The 23,723-nt window shown below is 38.1% G+C and overlaps 1 protein-coding gene across 3 annotated transcripts in view; it reads left to right on the top strand.

The window, feature by feature from the left end:
- Nucleotides 1-23,723, top strand: part of ZNF143 (zinc finger protein 143) — a 39,405-nt gene that overhangs the window by 5,737 nt on the left and 9,945 nt on the right. For 2 of the 3 annotated variants that reach the window (XM_090264117.1, XM_090264121.1), the window contains exons 2-13: nt 1,613-1,731; nt 2,058-2,150; nt 2,947-3,030; nt 3,520-3,603; nt 4,839-5,035; nt 5,847-5,921; nt 12,003-12,122; nt 13,296-13,371; nt 14,258-14,383; nt 14,868-15,047; nt 20,165-20,392; nt 23,047-23,195. In XM_090264117.1, the coding sequence (XP_090120243.1) occupies nt 1,620-1,731; nt 2,058-2,150; nt 2,947-3,030; nt 3,520-3,603; nt 4,839-5,035; nt 5,847-5,921; nt 12,003-12,122; nt 13,296-13,371; nt 14,258-14,383; nt 14,868-15,047; nt 20,165-20,392; nt 23,047-23,195 (1,524 nt within the window). In that variant the 5' untranslated portion in view covers nt 1,613-1,619. The remainder of the gene's footprint in view (nt 1-1,612; nt 1,732-2,057; nt 2,151-2,946; nt 3,031-3,519; nt 3,604-4,838; nt 5,036-5,846; nt 5,922-12,002; nt 12,123-13,295; nt 13,372-14,257; nt 14,384-14,867; nt 15,048-20,164; nt 20,393-23,046; nt 23,196-23,723) is intronic. The other variant, XM_090264125.1, reaches the window with a different exon arrangement.

The raw sequence follows: 23,723 nt of genomic DNA, 5'->3' as shown, positions 1-23,723 counted from the left end.
TTCATCTCCAAAATCATGCAGTGCTTTCTACATCATTATCAGTTTCTTTTTTTCCTTTCGATTTACTTTGTTTCTGTTATATAGTAACAGTACTTGCACTGAAAATGAGTCTGTTCCAATCCTGCACTTATCAGGCATCTTAACAGCAGAATACCAGTATTTGAGGCTTCTCTGTTAGTCCCTCAGAAGTAACAAGAAAGTATTGAAGTTTCAGTCTTCCCTATGAGTCTTTCAGGAATCCCTTGATTGACTTTTATCACAGCACTGATACCTTTCTGTGAGTCTAAATCATAGTCCCTGGCTTTAACCCAAAGAGAGTACAGTTCATAGGGTTTCTAAAGTAAAAATCTTTAAGAAGTCCTAAACATAAATATAATTGCAAATTATTACTAATACCTGCATATTATTTTTTAAATATTGACACTAAAAATCAGATCTTTAGATCTGGAAAGGTCCACAAGAAATACTCCGGTCCAAGGCAGCTAAATTATCTCAACTCCTGTTTGAGGACATTCAAAGCCCGCAGAGGTAAAGGGACCTGGAGGTAAAAAAAGGGAGGAAGGGGGTTGTGGTAGTGATTGGTAAAAGAGCCATTCATTCATCCATTTATTCAGCCAGCACCTACTGTGTGTCCTCTACGTGCCAAGTACTTTTTAGGTACTTGAGCCAGCAGTGAGCAAACATAAAAACCCCTGTCCATTCTAGTGGAGGGGAAAATAAGAAACAAACTAAATAAGTAAATACATGTCAGTAACTACTATGCAGAAATATAAAGGAGAGCAGAGAGTTAAGGGTGGGAGGTGCAGTTTGAAATGAAGTGAATAAGGAAGTTCTTATTGAGGTGGCATTGAACAAAGACTTGAAGAAAGTGAGGGATTAATAAATGAAAATAGTGGAAAGAATGTTTCAGGCAGAAGGAACGTCAAATGTAAAGGTCCTGAGGCAGCAGAACACGCAGTATGTTTGAGGGAAAGCAAGGATACCAGTGTGGCTGAAAGAATGAATGAGATGGCGAGTAGCAGGAAATGAGGGGCAAGATCACTGGCCTTGGAGGCTAGTATAAGGACTTGGCCTTACCCCAAGAAATCATCAGAAGATTCTGAGCAAAAGAGAATGATCTAACAAAGGTCACTCTGCCTGCTGTGTTGAGAGGAGACTGTGAGCAGTCACAGTAGAAGCAAGGTGACTAGTTAGAATGCTTTTGCAGTAATGTGGCTGAGAGATGGTAGTAGCTTCGTTCAGGGAAGTAATGGCAAAGGTTGTGAGAAGTGGCCAGATTTCTGAAGATGGAGTCAACAGGATTGCTAGTAGATTATAAGTGGGAATCTTCACCCATGTTAAACCCAAAAAACTCTAATTAAGGGAATTTTAAACATGGAACAGAACTGATAGGCAAGACTTGTCAGTGTGCTCAGTCATTTTACTGATGAATTATGAAAAGCATGCCTTGGACTTTGAGTTCATACTTTCACCCTGCATATTAAGTGAAATTCCAGCTTGCTTCAAAAACTGTTTACTTACTTAGCATTTTTTATGGTTCATAAATATTCTTTGTAGCTTTTATTTCATATGCATTGTTCTTTGTTCTCAAGGGCCTATATTTTTCTTCAAGGTAAAAAATGTTGTTAGCCCAAATAAATCGAGATTCTCAGGGAATGACAGAGTTTCCTGGAGGAGGAATGGAGGCTCAGCATGTTACCCTGTGTCTGACAGAGGCAGTAACTGTGGCAGGTAAGCAGTCTTGTTTGGAGCGATTATGTGGGTTTGGAAATATCATTTATCTTAAGGGAAAATGAAAAATTACAACCCTGTGTTTACATCCCTCTTCTCGTTTAACTAAAGACAACCCAAAGCTAAGCCTTTCAAAGAGCATTTTTACCTTGGTTAGGTGCTGGGTACAGTAGGGCAGGGAAATTTTTTGTAACTACTAGAAAAAATCCCATTTGAGTGTAAGTTATGCATTCTACCTTTGGCCTAATTTTCATTACAGAAATTTAACTTAAACAGCGTGTACATATAATAGTTATCTAAAGAAAATAACTGTCTTTTTATAATAGATGGTGACAATTTAGAAAATATGGAAGGTGTAAGCTTGCAAGCAGTAACACTTGCAGATGGTTCTACTGCTTATATACAACATAATTCTAAAGGTATGTGCCTCATTACAACCTATTGGTTAATACGAGCAATGCATACTAATCTCAGAGCTGGAGCTTTTAGCAGCTCTACCCCTTCCCAGCCCTTCCTAGTTTCAGTTTAACTTAAATATTGTTTAATAACTTGGGGATACTCTTCGAAATATTTGGAAGCTACTGTGGGGTATCAAAATTAGGAAGAGAGGGTCCCCAACCTAATTCTATTATGACCTTTCTTGTTTCTTTCAGTGTAAGTTATTATTTAATGCTTTTTAATAAATATGCATAAGAGGAAAGACATTTGGTTTTAGTTTTATAACATTGCCTCTCAATCAGTGTTTACTTTGCTCCAAGAAATAGCCTAATTCTCCAACTCCTTGTTTTTATGGAAACGTACTAAGCACATATATACAGTCAAGGGACTTATGTCCCCAGGGATGAGAATGGCCTCATACACTGACATCTGTCTATTCTTCCCAGCTTCAGCTTCCCCCTGGTCAGAGTTACTGTTTCTAGGTGGCTCTGAAAGGTGTATAGAGGTTCAATTCATGTAGCCTACTATGATGAGCCACTCTTCCTCTTGAACTTGTCTAATTGAAAATTGGAGGGGAGGAAGGATGGCTGAGGGAGGATTTTCTGCTTTCTGTAGGATCACTGGATGTGTTATTGAATTGCCTCAACATTGAGGGAAGAACCAAGATGAACATGATCTTAAGTAGTGTATGTTTTTATAGTTGATACCATTTTGAAATTGTATAAAGTTTAAAATTTTTGCTTGTGCTGATTTATTGGTTTAAATGTTTTGTTCCAGATGGAAAACTCATAGATGGCCAGGTCATTCAGTTGGAAGATGGTTCTGCTGCCTATGTTCAACATGTACCCATACCTAAAAGTAGTAAGTATTTGATACTTCCTACCCTTGTGGTTTTCTTTTTTTAGTATTTGTTGCCTCCTAAAGTTAGTCCTGACCTCTAGTCCTCCTTCTGAAAGGGAAGATCAATAGATGTCAAAGAGAGCACCTAAAGACAATTTTAATTTGAGACTTTCTCTCAAAAATAAAGAAAAGTTACTGGACTGCACTTCAGGTAAATGTGTAACAGTCCTAAGTAGATATTTCTATTATTTGTGCTAACTCTACATGTCTCTGATTTTTTTTCTTTTTTTCCTTCTTTCAACTCTTTTTATACCCTAGTATATATTCCTAAAACAAGTATCTTAATATCTTTTTACCATCAAACACTTATTGAGAGCAGTTTTACTGAAATTACTTAAATATTCAAGGACCCATAAAGCAAGTGTAGTTTTCATGTGTTTAATGATTTATTTACTGTTGTTGCTGAATCATCAGAAAACATGGGATCTAAATGTAAGCATTGTTCTGGAGCAGGGGACAGTTTACGTCTAGAGGATGGTCAAGCTGTGCAGTTAGAAGATGGAACTACAGCATTTATTCACCATACTTCCAAAGGTAAAATAGTTTTGGAAATATAGATAAAATAAGGAAGAAATTGGGTATGTGGAAAAAATAAGACCTGTCTTCAGCTGTTGAAGTGCTGTCATGTAAAAGGAGAATTATGCTTATTTTCAAGTACAAGATGGCAGATTTTAGCACAGACTGAGGAAATTCTTTCTAATAATTTTAAGCTGTTCAATAACAGTTCTCAATAGCAAACCCCTGTTCCCCGAAGGTCTTCAAATACAGGCTGCTTTTAAAATATGAAATTAAATATTTGAAAGTTAAATTGTTGATTTTTTTCCTCCTCTTAAATATAACTACATTGCCTATTGTGTTGATTTTAAAATAAAATAAATAAATAATTTAAATATCTTAAGCAAATATGGCAAAATGTTAGTGTTTACTAACTTTCTGTGGAGAGGACCAAGGAAGTGGAATGCATAGGAGTAGTGAGCACAGCTATACAGCCTTACATTCTGGGTTTAAATCTCGGTCTGCAGTTCTTTAGCTGTGTGACTTTAAGCAAATTACTTAACCTCCTTGTGCTTCAGTTTCATCATCTGTAAAATGAGGATTATAATCAGTATATATGTGATGGGATTGTTGTGATAACAATGTGCAAACATATGTAAAGCACTTAGAACAATGTCACACAGTAAATGCTTAATAAACACCAGCTATTGTTATTACTTTATAAAGTATTTTACTATAGAATAATGTAACATGTCTTAGCAAGACTGTTTAGTTGTAAAACAAGGGGAATTTCTTAAAATTTTAGAATACTTATATTTGTAAGTATATTTGTTTAATTAAAGATGAGAAAAAGTAAGGGCTGAAATTTTTCTTTAGCAGTGGAAGATAATCATGGGTTCACTTTAGTGGGATAGATTTACTTTTTCACAGTGCTATATATAGCTTCATATGGTTATTTAGAGGGGAAAAAACATGGACTTTGGAGCCATGCTGACATGAATTCAGATCCTTGTTTCTCAACATACTGGTTTTGACCAGTAATTAGTTTTATTTATTTCCTGGTTCCCAAAATCTCAGTTTCCCTTTTGTCCAGTGTGGGTGCTAAATATTTCTGCCTCCCAGAATTGTGAGAATTGAATGAAAAAACACATGTAAGGCACATCAGCCAAGGTTTATGTAACTACTCAATAAAATTTCATTCCCTTCTTCCTTTAAATATGTAACTGTTTATCAGATTACCTTTAATATAATGCCATTCTCTTCCACTCTCTCAGATAGTTATGACCAGAGCGCATTACAGGCAGTTCAGCTGGAAGATGGCACCACAGCTTACATCCACCATGCAGTGCAAGTCCCACAGTCTGATACCATCTTAGCAATTCAGGCTGATGGTACAGTGGCAGGTCTGCACACTGGGGATGCCACAATTGACCCTGAAACTATCAGTGCTTTGGAACAGTATGCAGCAAAGGTATATCATTTTACAATGTCAAGGATGTCCTTCTTTATTTTTCATTAAAAGAAACTAAAAATGTATACTAGTATACTTCTTCCAATAAGAAACTAGCAATTCAGAGTCAGAATCAGACAGCAGAAAGGAGAAGATTAGATTTATCTCAAAAGAAGTATGTAGAACCAGAGGCCTGGAAACAAGGAACAGACTGACAGTGACCAGAGGGGTGGGGGAGGGGGATAAGGGGGGAAAGAAAGGGAAGGGTGTAGTCAAGGAACAGGTATAAATGACCCATGGATATGGCCAACAGGGGGGTGTTAACTGTGGGAGAAGGGGGTGGGTAGGGCAGGAGAGAGCAACAGGGGAAGATTGGGACAACTGGGATAGAACAACAATAACAAAAATGGCCATGGAAAAAAAAAGGTATGTAGAAAGAAAGATGGGAAGAAAAATAAGGGGATGAGATAAGAGCTTGTAGAAAAGAAATGGGTGGCAGGTAACTCACAGAAGTTATATTTGAGGATGAGTGAGTGCCATAAGAGAAAAAATAATTATACCTAGAACTACTTACGAACTAAGAAGTAGAAATTAGAGATTGGAAAAGGTGAAGGAAAGTCTTAATTAAGTTTTACCTCAGAAGGGTTGGGTTTTTAACTTTCATTGAATACATATCTTTCATATAATTTAAAAGGTTATTTTCCCACTTTTTATTATGAAAATTTTCAAACATACACAGAAATAAACAATAATGAATTTCCATGTACTTACCACCCAACCTAAACAATGATCAAAATGTAAAACCTTTTTAAGCTTTATTTTATTTCTATAGGTGTCCATTGATGGAAGTGAAAGTATAACAGGTACTGGAATGATTGGAGAAAATGAGCAAGAGAAAAAAATGCAGGTATGCAAAGCTACTTTTTAATATAAGAATCTCTTTCTTTTAGCATTTTTCAGCCCTTTTATGGATGAAAGCAAGAATGGGAAACTCACTACCTTTCTAAGAAAATCTTACCATTTCAGAAAAACAGTGTACAATATGTAGCCCAGTCGGTTAGAGCTTTGTCCTGGTATGCCAAGGTTGCTGGTTCAGTGTCCAGTCAGGGCACGTACAAGATTCAGCCAATAAATGCATAAATAGTGGAACAACAAATCGATGTCTGTCTGTTTGTCTGTCTGTCTCTCTCTCTCTCACCCCTTGCCCCCAGCTGTCGTCCTCCCTCTCCCTCTCTAAAATTAATTTAAAAACAAAAAAGAATAACAATGTGCAGTATGTATTAGCAGCTTTCTCAACTGCCTCAGGTCTCAGGATTCATCATATAGAAATATCACAGAAATCCTGATGAAGCTTGTGTTCTGGAATACAAGGCAATTTCAGGCCACTTCCCATTGATACTTTTTCTGGGGCTCCATCACTACTGTGACTAACTAATCCTCATTACTTTGCTTTGTATATCTTTTAGTTTCTTTTGTTTCCCATGCCCTCCATACTTTCCTTTTCAACTCTTGGAAAGAAGGTCCACCCTAGCTAATTATCATTGTTCCCACTGGGCAAAGCTGTTTGTGCCTTTTGTACCCTCATAGCAGTGTTTGTATTCATCTGAGAGTCTAATCATATTTATCTCCTATCTTAAGTTACTGCTTCAGCATCACACTTTTTTTTTTTTTGAGTGAGAGAGAGAGAAACAAATCTTTATTTACAATATTGCAACCTTGCAGTGTCACACTTCTGAACTTGAGCATTAGCATCACTTAATAACATTGAGTGATACTATTAGGGATTATCAGTAAGATTTTACATTTATAATAACAGCAGATGATATAATAAATAACAATCACTGAACTCACTGGTAGAAATTTGATGCTTCTAAACATTGCTGAATAGCCAAGTATTTCTGTTTTCCATAAAGTAGTGGTAGTATAAACACTGCTTGCAATTCACTAAGTCAGCCTCTTCTGAAATTCAAACACAGTGTAAATATATACAAAAGATGTAGGTCAGGCGCTGGCCAGGTAGCTCAGTTGTTTAGAGTATTGTCCTGATATGCCAAGGTTGCAGGTTTGATTGCTGGTCAGGGAACATATAAGAAGCAACCAATGAATGCGTAAGTAAATGGAACAACAGATCAATGTGTTTCTCTCTCTCACTCTCTCTCCATTCTCTTTCCCTCCTCTCCCTGTAAAATCAAGAAATAAAAATTTTAAACGAGTGGTATAGGTCAGTGCCATGGGGTTGCCCATTTAGGGTTTTATCTCTTATTAGTGACTGATAATTAAGTTTTTAAATAAATTATTACAAAAGAGAGACAGTTATAACTATACTTATAATAAACTAATATAGAATGTGTCCTACAGAAAGATGAGTTTAACATTATAATACACTACTATCATAAAAGCCTGTTACTATCAATAATTAACTTCTGAGCCAGAAATATCACTAGGAATTCAGAACTGCAGCATGTCGTAAAAAGCTCTATTACCCTTTATCTGCAGACATACAACCATTTGGTGTTGGTGCCAGTGAACAAAGAAATAGAAGAAAGTTAAATAGGATTTATTTTTTTAAGATTTTATTTATTCTTTAGAGAGAGGGAGAAAGAGGGGAGAGAAACATTGATGTTCAAGAGAGACATAGACCAGCTGCCTCTCACTTGGGGCCTGACCTGCAACCCAGGCATGTGCCCTGATAGGGAATTGAGCTGGCAACCCTTTGGTCCACAGGCCAACACTCAATCCACTGAGCCACACCAGCCAAGGAAGGATTTTTTTTTTTTTTTTTTGACTATAGGTCGCCTCTCGTATACACCCCAATCAGGGACCTAAGCCACTGTCCAGCCTTGTACCCCAGCCGCCACTGCCCAGCCATGTGCCCCAACCAGGAATCAAACCCACAACCTTTTGGTTTACGGGATGACTCCTCGACCAACTGAGCCACACCAGCTTGACTTTTAAGCCAGGCTACATAAGGCGTAGATCACTGGCCAGCCTTCGATATACCACCTTTTCTGGTTATCAGAGTCTGTGTGTGGATGGGGTAGCAGATTCTTCCAGAACATGGGTTGGATAATCACCCCAAAACCTGTTTAGTATAGGCAGTTTTAATGTGGATCATATTTCATGTATATTTTTTGTACTTTTATCTACCTATGTGATCTTGAATCTTGCTTTTCTAAGCCTCTTCTTTTTTCTAAAAGGTATTAATCAGGGATAAATACAAAATTAAGCTGTAGAGCTTTTAAAAATAACCCACAACTAAGACCAGCTTCCAGAGATTTGTTAAGTAGGTCTGGAGTGGAACCCAGGCTTTAAAAATATTTTTTTAGTTTTTTTTTTTAATGTAAAGATATTATTAATCTATTTTTAGAGGAGAAAGGAGGGAGAAAGAGAGGAAGAGAAATATCAGTGTATGAGAGAGACATTGATTGGCTGTCTGTTGCACACTCCCAACCAGGGACCTGGCCTACAACCCAGGCATATGGCCTGACCAGGAATCAAACAGGCAACCTTTCGGTTTGCGGGCCAACACCCAACTCGCTGAGCCACAGCAGTCAGGGCAGTACCTTTTGTTTTACAAAGTAGAAAACAAAATAAAATGGCCAATTACCTTACTATACAGATAGCTATTGTATACTTCTTTTTTAAAAAGATAATCATTTTTATGTTTTGAAAACCCAAATGTATAGAGAGGTAAAAATAGAAAGTTAAGCACCACTACCCAATAGTAATCATTATTAGAAATATCTGGGATTTGTTGGTTTGTTTTTTAAGTCTTTCTGGGAATGCAAATGTCTCCCCATGGTTCCCTACAAACTCCCCTTTGGCCACACTTCAATGATTAGTTCCTCTCTTGAAAGAGAACATACTTTTAAAAATTCTTCAAGTTGCTTTTATTTTATCCTCCCCCAGGACTATAAATTATTTACATCCTAATATACAAGATTAAACGCATCAAATAACAAGAGTTTATATGATATGTGCGTTAGGCCATTATGGTAAATGGAATTTTAAGCGCTAAAGCAGGCGGTAAAATGTGCCAGTTACCCCCAGCCCTAACAGGTTCCTTACTCTGTGACTACAGAACCTCTGCCAGTCAGTGACCACTGGCCTATAGTATCCTGAAGCCTGGTGGGTTCATATACTAGAGCTCTAGAATCAACTATTTCAAATCCTGCTTCCCATCCTCTGACCCAAGGGCAGGTCACCTTACTTAACCACGCTGGCCCTCATTTTTTAAATTCGTAAATCATAAATAATATTTAATTTATTGGGCAGTCATGAAGAACTAATAAGGCAGCACATGCAAAGCAATCACCACAATGCATCACAAATGCAACTCCTCAAGTAATGGAAGTTAATCTCCATTATTGAAGGCATTTTGGAATCCAGGCTTAGACCCAGCCCTTTATTTACCACTGTGGTTTGTACCTCCTCAGAATCCTAGAATGTTAAAGCTTGAAGGGACTCAGCATTAATTATCTTGTACAGTGGCTTTTAAATTCTGATTTTGGGAAGGCTTAGGGTTTCTTTGTAGTCCTGTGGGGACTAGCAGAGCTCTGCCACTCACTCCTGCCTGGACCAGCAGTAGCAGGAAAGCCTTCATCTGTTTTACACCCTAGAATGCTGTGTAAGATTTCATCGGGCAAAGGATTTTGACTCCTTTAAAAAAGCTTAAACAGAAAAAAATCACTGATTTAGTATAATAAGTTCTTTATGCAGGCAGACAAACAGACCTTACATAACTTACACAAGGTCACACAATTAATATATTGCAGAGCTTAGGTTATCTTTTAATTCTCAGAACATACATTAAGACATTTCCTGTGAGATAATATATCAGGTTATTTTTCTTTTGACAAAGACATATACATATATATATATACTGTGTGTGTGTGTGTATTTAATACTGTGTAACCCTGAAATACTCGTTTTAGCTTTAGCTTATTAATTTAGCTTTTGAATTTTGGATTCTGCCTATTTTCACCCTTAAAAAGATCCACAGAATCATTTATTGCTTTCTCTTCAGTAGTCATTGTCCTAGGCTGGGTTTCGTTACTTCTTCCTTCTCTAGTTTTGATTATCCAAGCTTCTTTTAGTCTCCTTGCCTCATTTGTCTTTCACACTGTTCCATACCATTATCAGAGTTCTTCTAAAACACAGAGCTGATCTTGGTCAATCCATTACTTTAAAATTTTTTATGCCTTTTTTTTTTTTTTCTTTATTATCTAGGCTTGCTCTTCAGAATGACATTTGAAACTTCCCAAATGTGGTTCTAAATTTTCCTTTCTTTTTCATGTTATCCATTGTAGTACATAGACATCGTACTCTCTTATTAACTTTCCATTTCTTTTAGACATACTTTCGTACTTTTGGTCATAATATTCCTTCTGCCTGGATTGCTATCCCTACCCCTGTTCTGCAGCCTTCAAATTTCACTCCTAAACAGCTCACCATAACCTGGATCTCTACCCATTTTCCAATTTTGTCCTCCATAGAACTTTGCATAGACTGCTGTGATAGCAATTGTTATATTCTATTATAATCCCTAATTTATAGGACAATTTCACTAACTAGAATGAGAGCCCTACTAAGGCAGGAATCACTTCTAATTTATCATTTAAAGTTGAAAATGCTTTTTTACATTGTTTTTAGGATACATGTCCTAAAAAAATAAATGCATATGTGTGTGTGTGTGTGTGTGTGTATGTACATATGTGTATAGATCCCTTGAGTATGTCAAGGAATGCCTGCATACAATGGAGATGCTTCTTGGGTTGATTTTTCTTTTCTTTTCTTTCTTTTTTTTTTAAAGATTTTATTTATTTACCTTTAGAGAGAGGAGAAGGAAGGGAGAAGGAGAGGGAGAGAAACATCAATATACAAGAGACACATCAGATGGGTTGCTTCTTGCACACCCCCAACCGGGGAACCCAACCCACAATCCTGACTGGGAACCAAACCATGACCCTGTGGTTGACAGGCCTACACTCAGTTCACTGAGCCACACCACCCAGGGCTTGGTTGATTTTTCTAGAGTGGTAATACAGTAATCCCCCTCTTAACTGAGGTTTCAGTTACCCATGGTCAACTACATCCAAAATATTAAATGGAAAATTTCAGAAATGAACAAATTATAAGTTTTAAGTTGTGTGCCATTCTGAGTAGCATGATGAAATCTCACGCTGTCCTGCTCCATCCTACCGAGGATGTGAATCATTCTTTAATCTAGTGTATCTGTGCTGTATACACTAACCCCCTGTTAGTCACTTAGTTGCTATCTCAGATATCAGATAGACTGTCGTAATTATAGTACCTGTGTACAAGCACTTAATAATATTTACTTAATAATGGTTTATTTTACTTAATTAGGGCCCCAAAGCACAAGAATAGTGATGCTGACAATTTAGATATGCCAGAAAGAAGCTGTAAGGTGCTTCTTTTCAGTGAAAGTTGAAAGTTCTTGACTTAATAAGGCACTTTATCATCTCACATCATCATCATCGTAAGAAGGGTGATTACAGTACAAGAAGATATTTAGAGAGAAGGATCACATTCACATAACTTTATTACATTATGTTATGTACTATTTTATTATTAGTTCATCTCTTAACAGTGCCTAATTTATAAACTTTATCATAAATATGTATATATAGAAGAAAACAGTGTATATAGGGTTTGTTCCAATCTGCAGTTTCAGGTATCCACTGAGAGTCTTGGAATGTATCCCCCGTGGATAAGGAGGGACTACTGTACATCTGTGAGCTCTAGCTATACTTCCTCATGGGTCTTCTTTCGACTTCTTCCATACCCACTGATGCAGCCATGGGGCAGAATTAGCCTAACAGGCTCAGCATGATAGAATTTTTGTAAAATGATGGCTTAAGTCCAGAAACCTGTATTATAGTTTTATCTTTTTTATTCTTAAAATAGCAATTTCATCTATTTTATCTCTATAAATAATTTAAATCATGCTTTTTAAAAAATCTAGATTGTCTTACAAGGACATGCAACAAGAGTAACTGCTAAATCTCAACAGAGTGGAGAGAAGGCATTTCGATGTGAATATGATGGATGTGGAAAATTATATACAACAGCTCATCATCTTAAGGTATATGTAAAGAAATGCTGAATCTAGTTTTAAGAATACCTAGGACATTAAATGCCAACATGGTATTCTTGTAGCATGTGAATGTCATTGTTTCCTCCCACTTATCAAGATATAAACATACATTCACACTAATACAAAGACACACAAAAGCCTGTACAGATTTTAGAAAATCTCGACTTTTTCAGGGCTTGGACCATGTTTATTGCACCTCTGTCTCCCTACTGGCACATGAAAGGTACTCGACATATTTGAATAGATTTTTGACAAATGTGAAATTTTATATAATTATATGAACAGAGTGTGTAATCACTCAGTTAACAGTGATTTGCTGTAGGAAAAGTTGGTGTTAGCTTGTCCTTTCTTCCAAGTATATAGACCAAGTACTTTCATTGCAGCCAAACACAATATACCATGACTCAAAAATAATAGCAAACAATCATTGAGTAACTTACAATGGGCAGAAAGTGTGCATTAGTATATTTGGAGAAGCAGCCTCAGAGCCCATCTCCACTACTTACCAATGTATAACCTTAACACATTACCAGAACTTTTAGTACCTCATCTTCCTTATCTTCCTTATCTATAATATTGGATGATAAAAAGTACATCCCTCTTAGATTGGTTGTGAGAATTGAATAAAACTATACATATAAAGCATTGAAAAAAATGGCCTGGCATGTGGTAGAAGTTCAGTAAATGTTGGCCATTGTGACGATCATTTATTGGTCACAGCAGTACTCAGTGGTAGATACTATTATGTCCCCACTTTACAGAGAGGATATTGAAGCTTAGAGAAGACAAGTGTCATGGCCACAGCACTAGTAGTGGTCAAGCCTTGCCTCAGACCGAGGGCCCTCCAGCAGCAGCCTCCTGGTGCTTCACCTCTGTCCCCAGTTCTCACCATGTATATGTTCCATACATACACCTTTACTCTACAAAACTCACACCTCCACTATTCCTGTTTATTTAGAATGAGTCCTTCTTAACATACAACATTTGGTCTGTATTGAGAATTACTGGACTGTACTTTTTGAGAAAAGAAAAGTTATCTTTTATATCAAAAATAACATACAAACAACAAAATAAGCAGTAGGAAAAAACAGGGCATTGTTGAGACCATCTACCTGAGGAATGCCTAAAGGAAATAGAATCATGCCCATGTTTTAATGACAGGTTCACGAGAGGTCACACACAGGAGACCGGCCTTATCAGTGTGAGCATCCAGGCTGTGGGAAAGCATTTGCAACAGGTAAAAACATGAATTTTCTTTGTTTCTTGGTTTCAGTTGGGGTCTAGCAGAGACAGACCAAAGACAGGAACTAACCCCTTGTCTTTGGCACAGTGACCAGTTTTCAGTCTCCCCATGCTCTATTCTTTCTCTCTCTCTTTCGATTTTTGTCCTCAGGCCTGTTTTGTGTCTGTCTACTATGTTCAATGTTTCACTGCTCACCCTGCTTTCTTTTAGTAGGAAAAATAAAAGTTGAGCATTAAAAGCTGACAGAGAATTTAACATTAGGACACACCTTAGGAAACCATGGGGAGCTGGACTCAGCAGTGGGACAGGCCTGCCCAGGGCCACATTGAGCAGGGCCAGGACCGGTTAGTACCAGGCCTCTTGGCTTTCACCCTGTTCCTCATTCCATGGCTCAGTTCCATTTCAGGCTTTTGGACTACGAGTTATCAACATTTAATAAGATTGGGGCACTTTAAAAAAAGAACCTCTTCTAGACAGAGATGAAGCTATTGAATTTTCATTATGACAGTCCTGAGCTGTCATACTCTTGTACATTTTTAAAAGATTTTTTAAATTTATTTTTGGAGAGAGGGGAAGGGAGGGAGAAAGGGAGAGAAACATCGATGTGTGGGAGAAACATCAATCATTTGCCTCTCGCATGCCCCCAGCCAGGGACCTGGCCCACTACCCAAGCGTGTGCCCTGACCAGGAATCAGTTTGCAGGATGAAGCCAAGTCTACTGAGCCACACCAGTCAGGGCTTACACATTTTTAATAGTTATTCTGTTGTGCTTGCCTAGTAGTATATCCTTGATGTTTACTATATTTTTCAATAGCTTAATCTCAATGTGCATGGTTAGAGGGGTCTTGTATAATTAAATTTCTTCTACATTTTTTTAAAGGCTATGGATTAAAAAGTCATGTCAGAACTCATACAGGAGAAAAGCCATATCGGTGTTCAGAAGATAATTGTACTAAATCCTTTAAAACTTCAGGAGATCTACAGAAACATATCAGAACTCATACAGGTACTGGTGTGAACAACTCTATCTAGGCAGTTCTTACCTACAGACAGGGAACTTGGGGAAGGAGTCTCTGGAAGAGTTTCAGGAAGTCGTTATCAAGGGTTTCTCTTGAACTGAAATTCCATGCCATTTGCCGTTTGCACATGTATGCATTCCAGGATGAGGGGCCTGTGACTTTGTTAGATCCTCAAATAGGTCCATGTCCCAAAAAAGATTAACAATAGACCTAGACCTCCAGTGCTCTCAGTTTTTAGGGATTATCTAAGTAACAGGCTAATTTACCTAGGATTACACATTATGTAAATTTAAGTTTGGAGTAGAAGATGCTGTTTGTGAGGAGAAGAAAAGAAAGAATCTGAAGGGGAAAGGAAACTTGTACACAAAAATACTAGTGTCTTGAGCATGACCCTAAGCAGAATTGAAGGATAAGACATTTGAATTTTTTGTGTTATTGCACCATTTAATTTGTTCCCTTTTGTGTTTTCAGGAGAAAGACCCTTTAAATGTCACTTTGAAGGCTGCGGTCGGTCTTTTACAACATCAAATATCAGAAAAGTACATATTAGGACACACACAGGAGAAAGACCCTATTACTGCACAGAACCAGGATGCGGAAGGGCATTTGCCAGTGCAACCAATTATAAAAATCATGTGAGGATACACACAGGTAAGTCTCTGATTTCTTGGTCTTTAACTTTCAAGGCTCAGTTTAACTCCTGCCTCTTGCATAAACCATTTCCAAGTAATCTCTTCCCTCCTTCCTACCACTTGGCATCATGGAGAGGGATTAAACAACTTAAAAAAAAAACTTCACCTTAGCATTTACACAGTTATTTACTCAACAGTTGTTTCTGAGTATCTGCTGTGTATTGCCCTGCTGGGCACCAGAGATACAGACACAGATAAGACATTGTCAAAGGTGGTTGTGTTGGGGAGAGAAAAGAGATGTGTAAGTGCTGCAGTGTCTCCCATTTATATGAACAAGATGCTGTGGGAGTAGAGAGGGGCACAGCCATCTCTGTGGGAGAAGCATTCAGGGTCGCTTTAAGGGTAATTTGACTTTAAGACTGAGTCCTAAAGTTTGCTAGGCAGAAGGAGAGTATTCCTGGCAGGGGAAGTGTCATGGGTAAAGCCACAAAGGTATGAAAAAATGTGACTTATTTGTAGAACATTGGGTGGCTCCATATGACTGGAGGCATAGGGCAAAATTTTTACTCAAAATTCCTGACCCAAATTGGAAACCACTATAAAAAGGCTACTTGTGGGTACATTGAAATATGAAAGGAAAAAATATTAAGTTGCATTGCATGTGAGTCAAAATGAAGAGGCATAGAAAAGGTGGCTATGGGTTAGACGAAAAAGTATATTTTGTTAATATAATTTGTATTCCTTTTATATCTTTTAAGATATTTTATTTTTTAATTACAGTACAAGTTTGCAATGTATCATAGGAAAACAAAACTCCTATTCAATATTATACCATATTGTTGTGTATTATATGCAGACATGTATCTACTGCTGAGTTCATTGAATGATAAGTAATTAGGTAGTTGGTGTTTTAAGTGCTTCATATTATGTAGACATTCTTGGTGGGTTATAACACAGGTGCTTAGGAACTTTTTTCTGTGATATTAGGGGAAATTGACTGGGATTTTTACAGGGGCTGGGAAAACATTTTTCCCACTTAAAGTAATAGAATATAGACTCATTATCTGAAAGGTTGCCATTAAATATGTTTTGTGGGCAAATTAGATTTTGGCAAGAGGGATACCTACATTAAGTTTGGCCATACTGATTTTTGGAACATCCAGGTAGAGTAATGCTCTCAAATGTGGCTGCACATTGGATTCACCTTTTAAAAACAGACTGATTTCCCAAATGCTGTGTGCAAAGATTCTAACATAATTTTACTGGGGTGGGGCCCAGGTATCAGTATATATTAAAAGCTCACCACGTCTTTTATATGCATAAGTGGTTGAGAATCATTGAAATGGATCCAGTAGGTAGTGATAAATGTTAGTCTGACTCAAGAGGTATTTCTGGGCTGGAAGAAAGGATTGGCTAATGATAATCAAATATATGGAACAGTAAATACCCACATTATGGTATAAGTGTAGTACTATAAAGATTAATGCAGCCTCTTCTCTCTTTTTTTTTTAAAGTATATTTTATTGATTATGTTGTTATAGTAGTTCCATCTTTTTCCCCTTTTGCTCCCCTCTGCCCAGTACCCCCATTCCCTCCAGCAATGCCACCCCCTTAGTTTATGTCCATGGGAAGTGCATATAAGTTCTTTGGCTTCACCCTTTCCTATATTATTCTTAACTTCCCCCTGTCTATTTTGTACCAACCAATTATGCTTCTTAATCCCTACACCATTTCCCCATTTCTCCCCCTCCACCCTCCCCATACCTCTGATTCTGTTCCTATTCTGGTTTGCTTAGTTGGATTTTATTTTTATTTTTTAGATTCAGTTGTTGATAGTTGTGATTTGTTGTCATTTTAGTGTTCATCGTTTTGATCTTCTTTTTCTTAAGTAAGTCCCTTGGACATTTCACATAAGGGCTTGGTGATGATGAACTCCTTTAGCTTCACCTTGTCTTGGAAGCACTTCATCTGCCTTTCCATTCTAAATGATAGCTTTGCTGGATAGAGTAATCTTGGTTGTAGGTCCTTGCTTTTCATTACCTTGAATACTTCTTGCCAGTCCCTTCTTGCCTGCAAAGTGTCCTCCGAGAAATCAGCTGATAGTCCTATAGGCACCCCCCTGTAGGCAACTCTCTGCCTCTCTTTTGCTGCCCCCCAGGACTCTGTCTTTATCTTTCACCTTTGGCATCTCAGTCATGATGTGTCCTGGTGTGGTCCCCTCTGGGTCCAGCTTGCCCGGGACACTTCATGCTTCCCAGACCTGTATGTCCATCTCCTTTGCAAAATTTAAGAAGTATTCCTCATTTTTTTCAATTCTTGCTTCCTCATTCTGCACTGGTTGACTGTTTTTCTCTTCCTTATGTTCCAAATCATTGATTTGAACCCTGGTTTCCTTCCCTCCGCCATTGGTTTTGTGTGGATTTTCCTTCATTTCACTGAGCATAGCCTTCACTTCTCTTATGCGTTTGCCTTACTCAAGCATATCTGTCAAGCCTGTGAGCATCTTTATCACCAGGGTTTTGAATTCTGCATCTGCTAAGTTGGCTATCTCCTCCTTGCTTAGTTCTCCCACTGGAACCTTGATTTGTTCCCCCTTTTGGGCCATACTTCTCTGTCTCCTCATCTTGACAGACTCCTGTGTTTGTCTCCATGTCCCAGGTAGAACTGTCGCACCTGTTATGTTGTAAGGGGCGGAGCCTTAGGGATTTGTCAGTACAGGACAACCTGTTTCACCACGTTGTGGTGCTGTATGTGGGAGAGGGGTCTGAGAGGGAACAATGCCGCCTGCCCAGCACTCGCCCCTTTTCCAGGCACCTCTGCCACTTCCGTACTGGACTGGCGCCCCTCTAGCTGCTGCCCTGGCCATTGTTCCCAGAGGGGATGGGTCTGTGGATGTTGTAGGACCATGGGGGCCCTTTAAAAAAGCGGACTCTGCTGAGACAGGCAGTTTCTGCCTCCACCCCAACCCCCACTGATCTGCACAGTCTGAGACAATGAGGCTTGATTTTCCCCGGTGCTGGGACCATGGGCTTCGAGGTCCGGTGGGGAGCTGGGAATGCTCCCCAGGTGTCCCTCCTGACTTTTTAAAACGTGTGGCTGCGCTTTCTGCTGGCCTGCCTCTGCTGCCACTGCTGCCGCCACCACACCGTGTCCTCTCCGCCCCGGCTCTGCCCCTCCTACCTGTCTGAATGAGTATTTCTTTATATCTTTGTTTGCTGGACTTCCATGCAGTTTGATATTCTGGAACTTCTGGTTGTTTCTAGTTTTGAGGTAGTTGTATTCCTTCTTAGTTGTGGAGAGAGATGCAGTGTGTCTGTCTGTGCCTCTATCTTGGCCGGAAGTTCTCTCATGTCTACATGCCTGTCTCTTGCAAGGTCGATGAGATGGCCCATTTGCAGAAGGCCGCTAGCCAGTTTGGGAGTTCACAAGCCCAATTCCCATCTGTTTACCCTGTGATGTGATTTGGTGCCACCTAGTGGCAGTTTATACTCCAGCCTTAATATGAATAGAGGCAATTTTCTGAGTTGGTATTGCCCATTTCCTTGCCTGGCTTTGCCTTTACCACATCTCCCCCATAGCCATCTGCCAAGATAAGAACTTTAACCCGCCCTGCTTTGAGAATGGGACCAGGCAGAGTAGAGGAGGCAATCTCCAATTGCTTTATGTCCAAGACTTATGTTACAGGTTACGTTAGTGTGAGATTTTTACTGTTTATGGGTAGTTTTACTGTTTAGAACCATAGGAAAAGATGCAGTTATCCAAGGAAGGTGTAAAAAGAGAATAAGTAGGACATGCATATGTATACACACGTGCATATGCACTTTTTAGAAATTATATGAGTTTACACCAATACCTGCAAAGCAATTTATCTGACTGAGTTTTCTTTCTTTCCTCATTCATATTTATATGTCCCTCCTTCCACAGCAAGAACTCTGGCTTCCAACATCATTGACACATGTGCTTATTTGCTCAGTCTTTTATAACATCTCAAGTGATTTCAGAATTGCTTTGCCCATACCACTACAATAAGCAGGGCTACTAAGAAGAGTTGATTACTTTCCAGTTTCCTTCCCCATGCCCACTACCTCGTCCAAGATTGAGAGAGAAATACTGAGCGTGTTAGTCAAGTACTGTGTGTATGAGTTACTTTAGTTTTTCATTCTCCCTCACTCCAGCCCCTTCAGCCATTTTTTCCAGTTTGCTTTCAGTTTTAGATTGTCCACCACCACCACCAATACATGTTAATGCTGTCTAGATAGTTAATAAGTAATTATTGTTAATTTTGTTTTTGTTTTTTGTGAAGTTCTGTCTTTCAGATATACAGTTTGAAATATTTATAGATGTAGTGGAATGCTGTCTGGAGCTATTTATAATAACCCAGGGCAGGAAGGGGTGGGGGTTGGTATGTGTAAGTGAATTGATGAAACAATATTGGCCGTGAATTGATGAAACAGTATTGGTCATGAATTGATAGTTAAAGTTGGGTGATTAATACATGAGGATTTATTACACTTTCTCTATACTTTTGTGTACATTTGAAATTTTCTATAATAAAGTGTTCTAAAAATGGATGTATTGCCTATATTGTTCTCAAATTGTTCCATGGAAAAAGACTTCTAGGTTTTACTTCTCTTTGTATTGCCTAGTTATTCTTAGTGAATATTCAGTGGCTTTTGAATGGATATAAAAAGTCAAGTGAAGTTAATATGAACCATATGTGTCCTTTTAGAGTTACTAAAGTGTCCAAACTATGTGGGCTTTTTAGAAAATCCTTTTTATTATCCTTATATAATTGTATTTCTTATTGTCATTGTTATTGTGATATAATTAATCATATCTAGATTATCTAGTAATAGGTAAATTACAGTTTTATCAAAGCTTAGAGTTAAACTAGGCAACATCTCTGTCCTTAATTTTCTCATCCCTTGAAATTAAGGACAACATTCAGGGTGCAGACTACCTTTTTAATCAAACCAAAAGCATAGTTAGGGCCTCATGGCAGCATAGAAAGGGATTTGGCAGCTAGTACTTTTTGCCATTAGAGGCATTCCCCCACCCCAGATATGGAATGATTATGCCTTTATGTGTATATGTTGATTTTGTTTGTTTGTTTGTTTTTCTTGTTGCTGTTCTTAGGGGAAAAGCCATATGTTTGTACAGTCCCTGGGTGTGACAAAAGGTTTACAGAATATTCCAGTCTGTATAAACATCATGTTGTTCACACTCACTCGAAACCATACAACTGTAACCACTGTGGGAAGACGTATAAGCAAATCTCCACGCTGGCCATGCACAAACGGACAGCCCACAATGACACTGAGCCAATTGAGGAGGAGCAGGAAGCCTTTTTTGAGCCTCCTCCAGGTGAGGATTTTGTCTAGTATCTGTCTCTGTGTTTGAGAATCAACAGTAATGAACATAATTTATGATTCATCATATTTTCTCAAATCATAAAGTTTCATTCATATAATCACACAACCATATAATTTACAGTTGTGATATGTACGTGCTATCAAAGAAAGGTACTTGGTGCTTTAGGATGTATAAGAAGGGAACTTTGCCTAGCCTGGACATCAGAGAAAGCTTCCCTGAGGAAGTGATTTTTGGAGAGATCTAGAGGGTTAACTAGGTGGAGAGACAGGGGTTAAGGGGAGGGGAAACAGGGAGCAAAGGCCAGAAAACATTTCAAATGGAGGGAATGGCACATGGAAAAAACCCTGGGGTTGGAGAGAGCCAGGTAAATTGGAGACTGAAAGAAGCCTGGCCATTGTGGCCGTTCTGTCTGGGAAGGTGGCATAAAAGGAGGTTGGAGAGCCAGGCAGGGGCAGCTAGATTATTGGGGTATATGAAGGATGGTGATCTCAACCATAGGACATGAAGCACTCCCAAATAATTCTTAGTTGATTCATGTGCTTGCTCTTTAGATAGTGTTGTAGAAGACAAAAACATTCATTTCAGTAAGAATAAAGTCTTGAAAAAATACTTCAGAGAACTACATTCTGTGTTTTCATTTAAATAACTCAGTACAGGTAAACAGGAAAAACAAAGTCGGTTTTGCTGAACATATTATAGATTGTCTTAATGTTATATTGAGTACTCCTTAATGAAGTAAATTTGAAAATTAAAAAGAAAAACTTTTCCCATTCTCAACAACTGATAATGAAGCATTGAAAACATTTATGTGAAAAAGTGGGTTGGAGAATAAGGGGAAGAACAGATCCTCACTTGTGGCTGAAATGATTCTCTGTGGTTCTAATTTGTCTTTTCAGATATCCGTCATATGACAGTAAGAAAATAAATACTTCAGTCTTGTGTTCTATTGTTTTCTAGCCAAAGCACTGTAGGTGTCCATGGTTAAATATTACAACAACTGCTGAATTCTTGCAGTTAGAAAGCAGGTTTTAATGGTGTCAAACTTGGGTTTTAAGACTTTTTTTTAAGCTTCCTTAGTCTCTTTCTTAAATACTGATATTTCAGATTGTCAGAATTTCTTTACTCACAAAAATAGTATGTAATATTATATACATTCTGTTTTAAAATAAATAAACTAAGATTGTTTTTCAAAAACAGGGATGGAGCCCTGGCCAGGCAGCTCATTTGGTTAGAGTATTGTCCTGATACACCAAAGTTGTGGATTCAGTCCCCAGTCAGAGCACATACAAAAATCAACTAATGAGTGCATAAATAAGTGGAACAACAAATCTACATCTCTCTCCCTCTCTCCCCCTCTCTCTTCCTCTATTGCCCTCTTTTCTTCTTGCTCTCTCAAAAATAAATAAAATTTAAAAACCTACTTTGCTTTAAAAAAAAAAGAAAAAGAAAAATAGCCCTGACCAGTGTGGTTCAGGTGGTTGGGCATTTTCCACAAAATGAAAGGTTGCCTGTTTGATTCTCAGTCAGGGCACATGGCTGAGCTGCGGGCCAGGTCCATGATCAGAGCAAGCAGTAGAGGCAATAGATCAATGTTTCTTTCACATCAATGTTTCTCTCCCTCTCTTTTTCCCTCTCTCTAAAAATTAAAAAATAAAAGTAAAAATTTTTTTTAGAAAGAATAGGGATGAATTTGTGTACGGTACCTTTCTCTTATATGATCACCTGAGTTTTATAACCTGTTGGAATAATGATATATAAATAGCTGTGGAATAGAACAAGAAAAATGAAGTGGTGACTGCCACAGAGATTACACCGAGATGACTGCAACCATATGAGTGCATCCACCACTAACTTTGAAGAAGTACTTTTAAATTAACATATTAAGTCCTTCTTTGCAGGAAAAAAATGTATATTTACCCTATGTCTGCCTTTATGGGAGGTGAAAAGTGATAGAAGAAGAGAAGGATCAGTAATCTTCCTGGTTGCCAAGTATAGCAGTGATGGACTGTTGAAATTTCTGTTTACTTTCTTGTTCTTTCTGAACTAAAGAAGTGGATAGTGGTTCCCGTTCTGCCACTTATTAAATGATTAACCTTACACCAAATAACACGCTATTATATTTTCTTTCACAGTGATGTCATTGTGTACTGATGATTTGCAGTCAATCACTTGTGTTAAAGAATAAGTAACTTAGTGGTTACATTTACACACCATTCAGATTTGTGGTTAATGTTTATGAAGACTGTCTTACCATTTTTAACAGCATCTTAAGTGACTGTAAGAACTTGCCATATTGGAGGGATTATTTGCCAATCAGTCTTCCTTTGTAGTTGCCCTACTTGCTGCCCCAATATACATGCATAATTATCACAGATTACTCCAACTAAGAGAATAAAAGAAGTCTCTCAAAATTAGAACACTTGACTTTGATGTGGAAAGGTTTGGTTTGGTCTACTTTGATTTGGTTTGACTTTGCAAAAATGGAGGTAGAAGAATTGGAAGGAGATGCTAGAAGCCTTTTACATTATGTAGACTATTATCCATATACTTTAATTTGTATAAGTGTCTATAATATTTAAAATATCCTCTGTTTTCTAAACATCTTGGTTGGTTGGTCAAATAAATGATTCATTTGTTTTAAACAGGTCAAGGTGAAGATATTCTTAAAGGGTCCCAGATCACATATGTTACAGGAGTAGAAGGGGATGATGTTGTGTCTACACAAGTAGCCACAGTAACCCAGTCTGGGTTGAGTCAACAGGTTACACTCATATCCCAGGACGGGACTCAGCATGTAAGTATGCACCGAAACCAAGTAAGTTAAATAATATTTCTCTGAACCTGGGCTTGAAAGTCAGGTTGGGTCCCAACTGAGGAAATCTTTGAACATCAAAGCATAAAATTTGGACTTAGCTTATAGAGAGTGTTACTTTTCCTTAAGGTTTTTCAGTAGCTGGCTGAGAGTCTCCATGCAGAGAGATTAGTAGAGAGCATGTTTGTGACTCTGTAGAACTCAAATGGTGTTACTGGTATAGTTCAAAGGTGAGGTGATGAAGGTCAGAACTACAGTGAAATTGAGGGTTTGAAAAGTAATGGATCCATGTGAAACACAATTCCGAGAAGGGGTAGGATTTAGTGGCTGATTAGATCCAAGGGGTGAGACTGAGAAATCAGCAGAGCCTTGGCTGAGTGATGATGTCATTATTAAAAGACCATGTGAAGTCAGTGACAGGCAAACCTGTAAAATTTCCAAAGTGTGGCTCTTTCCCTACATGGAATCATGGGAGTGTCACATAATTAATAGGACAAGTATCTTGATTTC

The sequence above is a fragment of the Furipterus horrens genome, unplaced genomic scaffold (genome assembly GCF_987537825.1).
Source record: "Furipterus horrens unplaced genomic scaffold, mFurHor1.1.pri manual_scaffold_2, whole genome shotgun sequence".
Taxonomy (NCBI): Eukaryota; Metazoa; Chordata; class Mammalia; order Chiroptera; family Furipteridae; genus Furipterus; species Furipterus horrens.
This window is presented reverse-complemented; position numbering and strand designations above follow the sequence as displayed.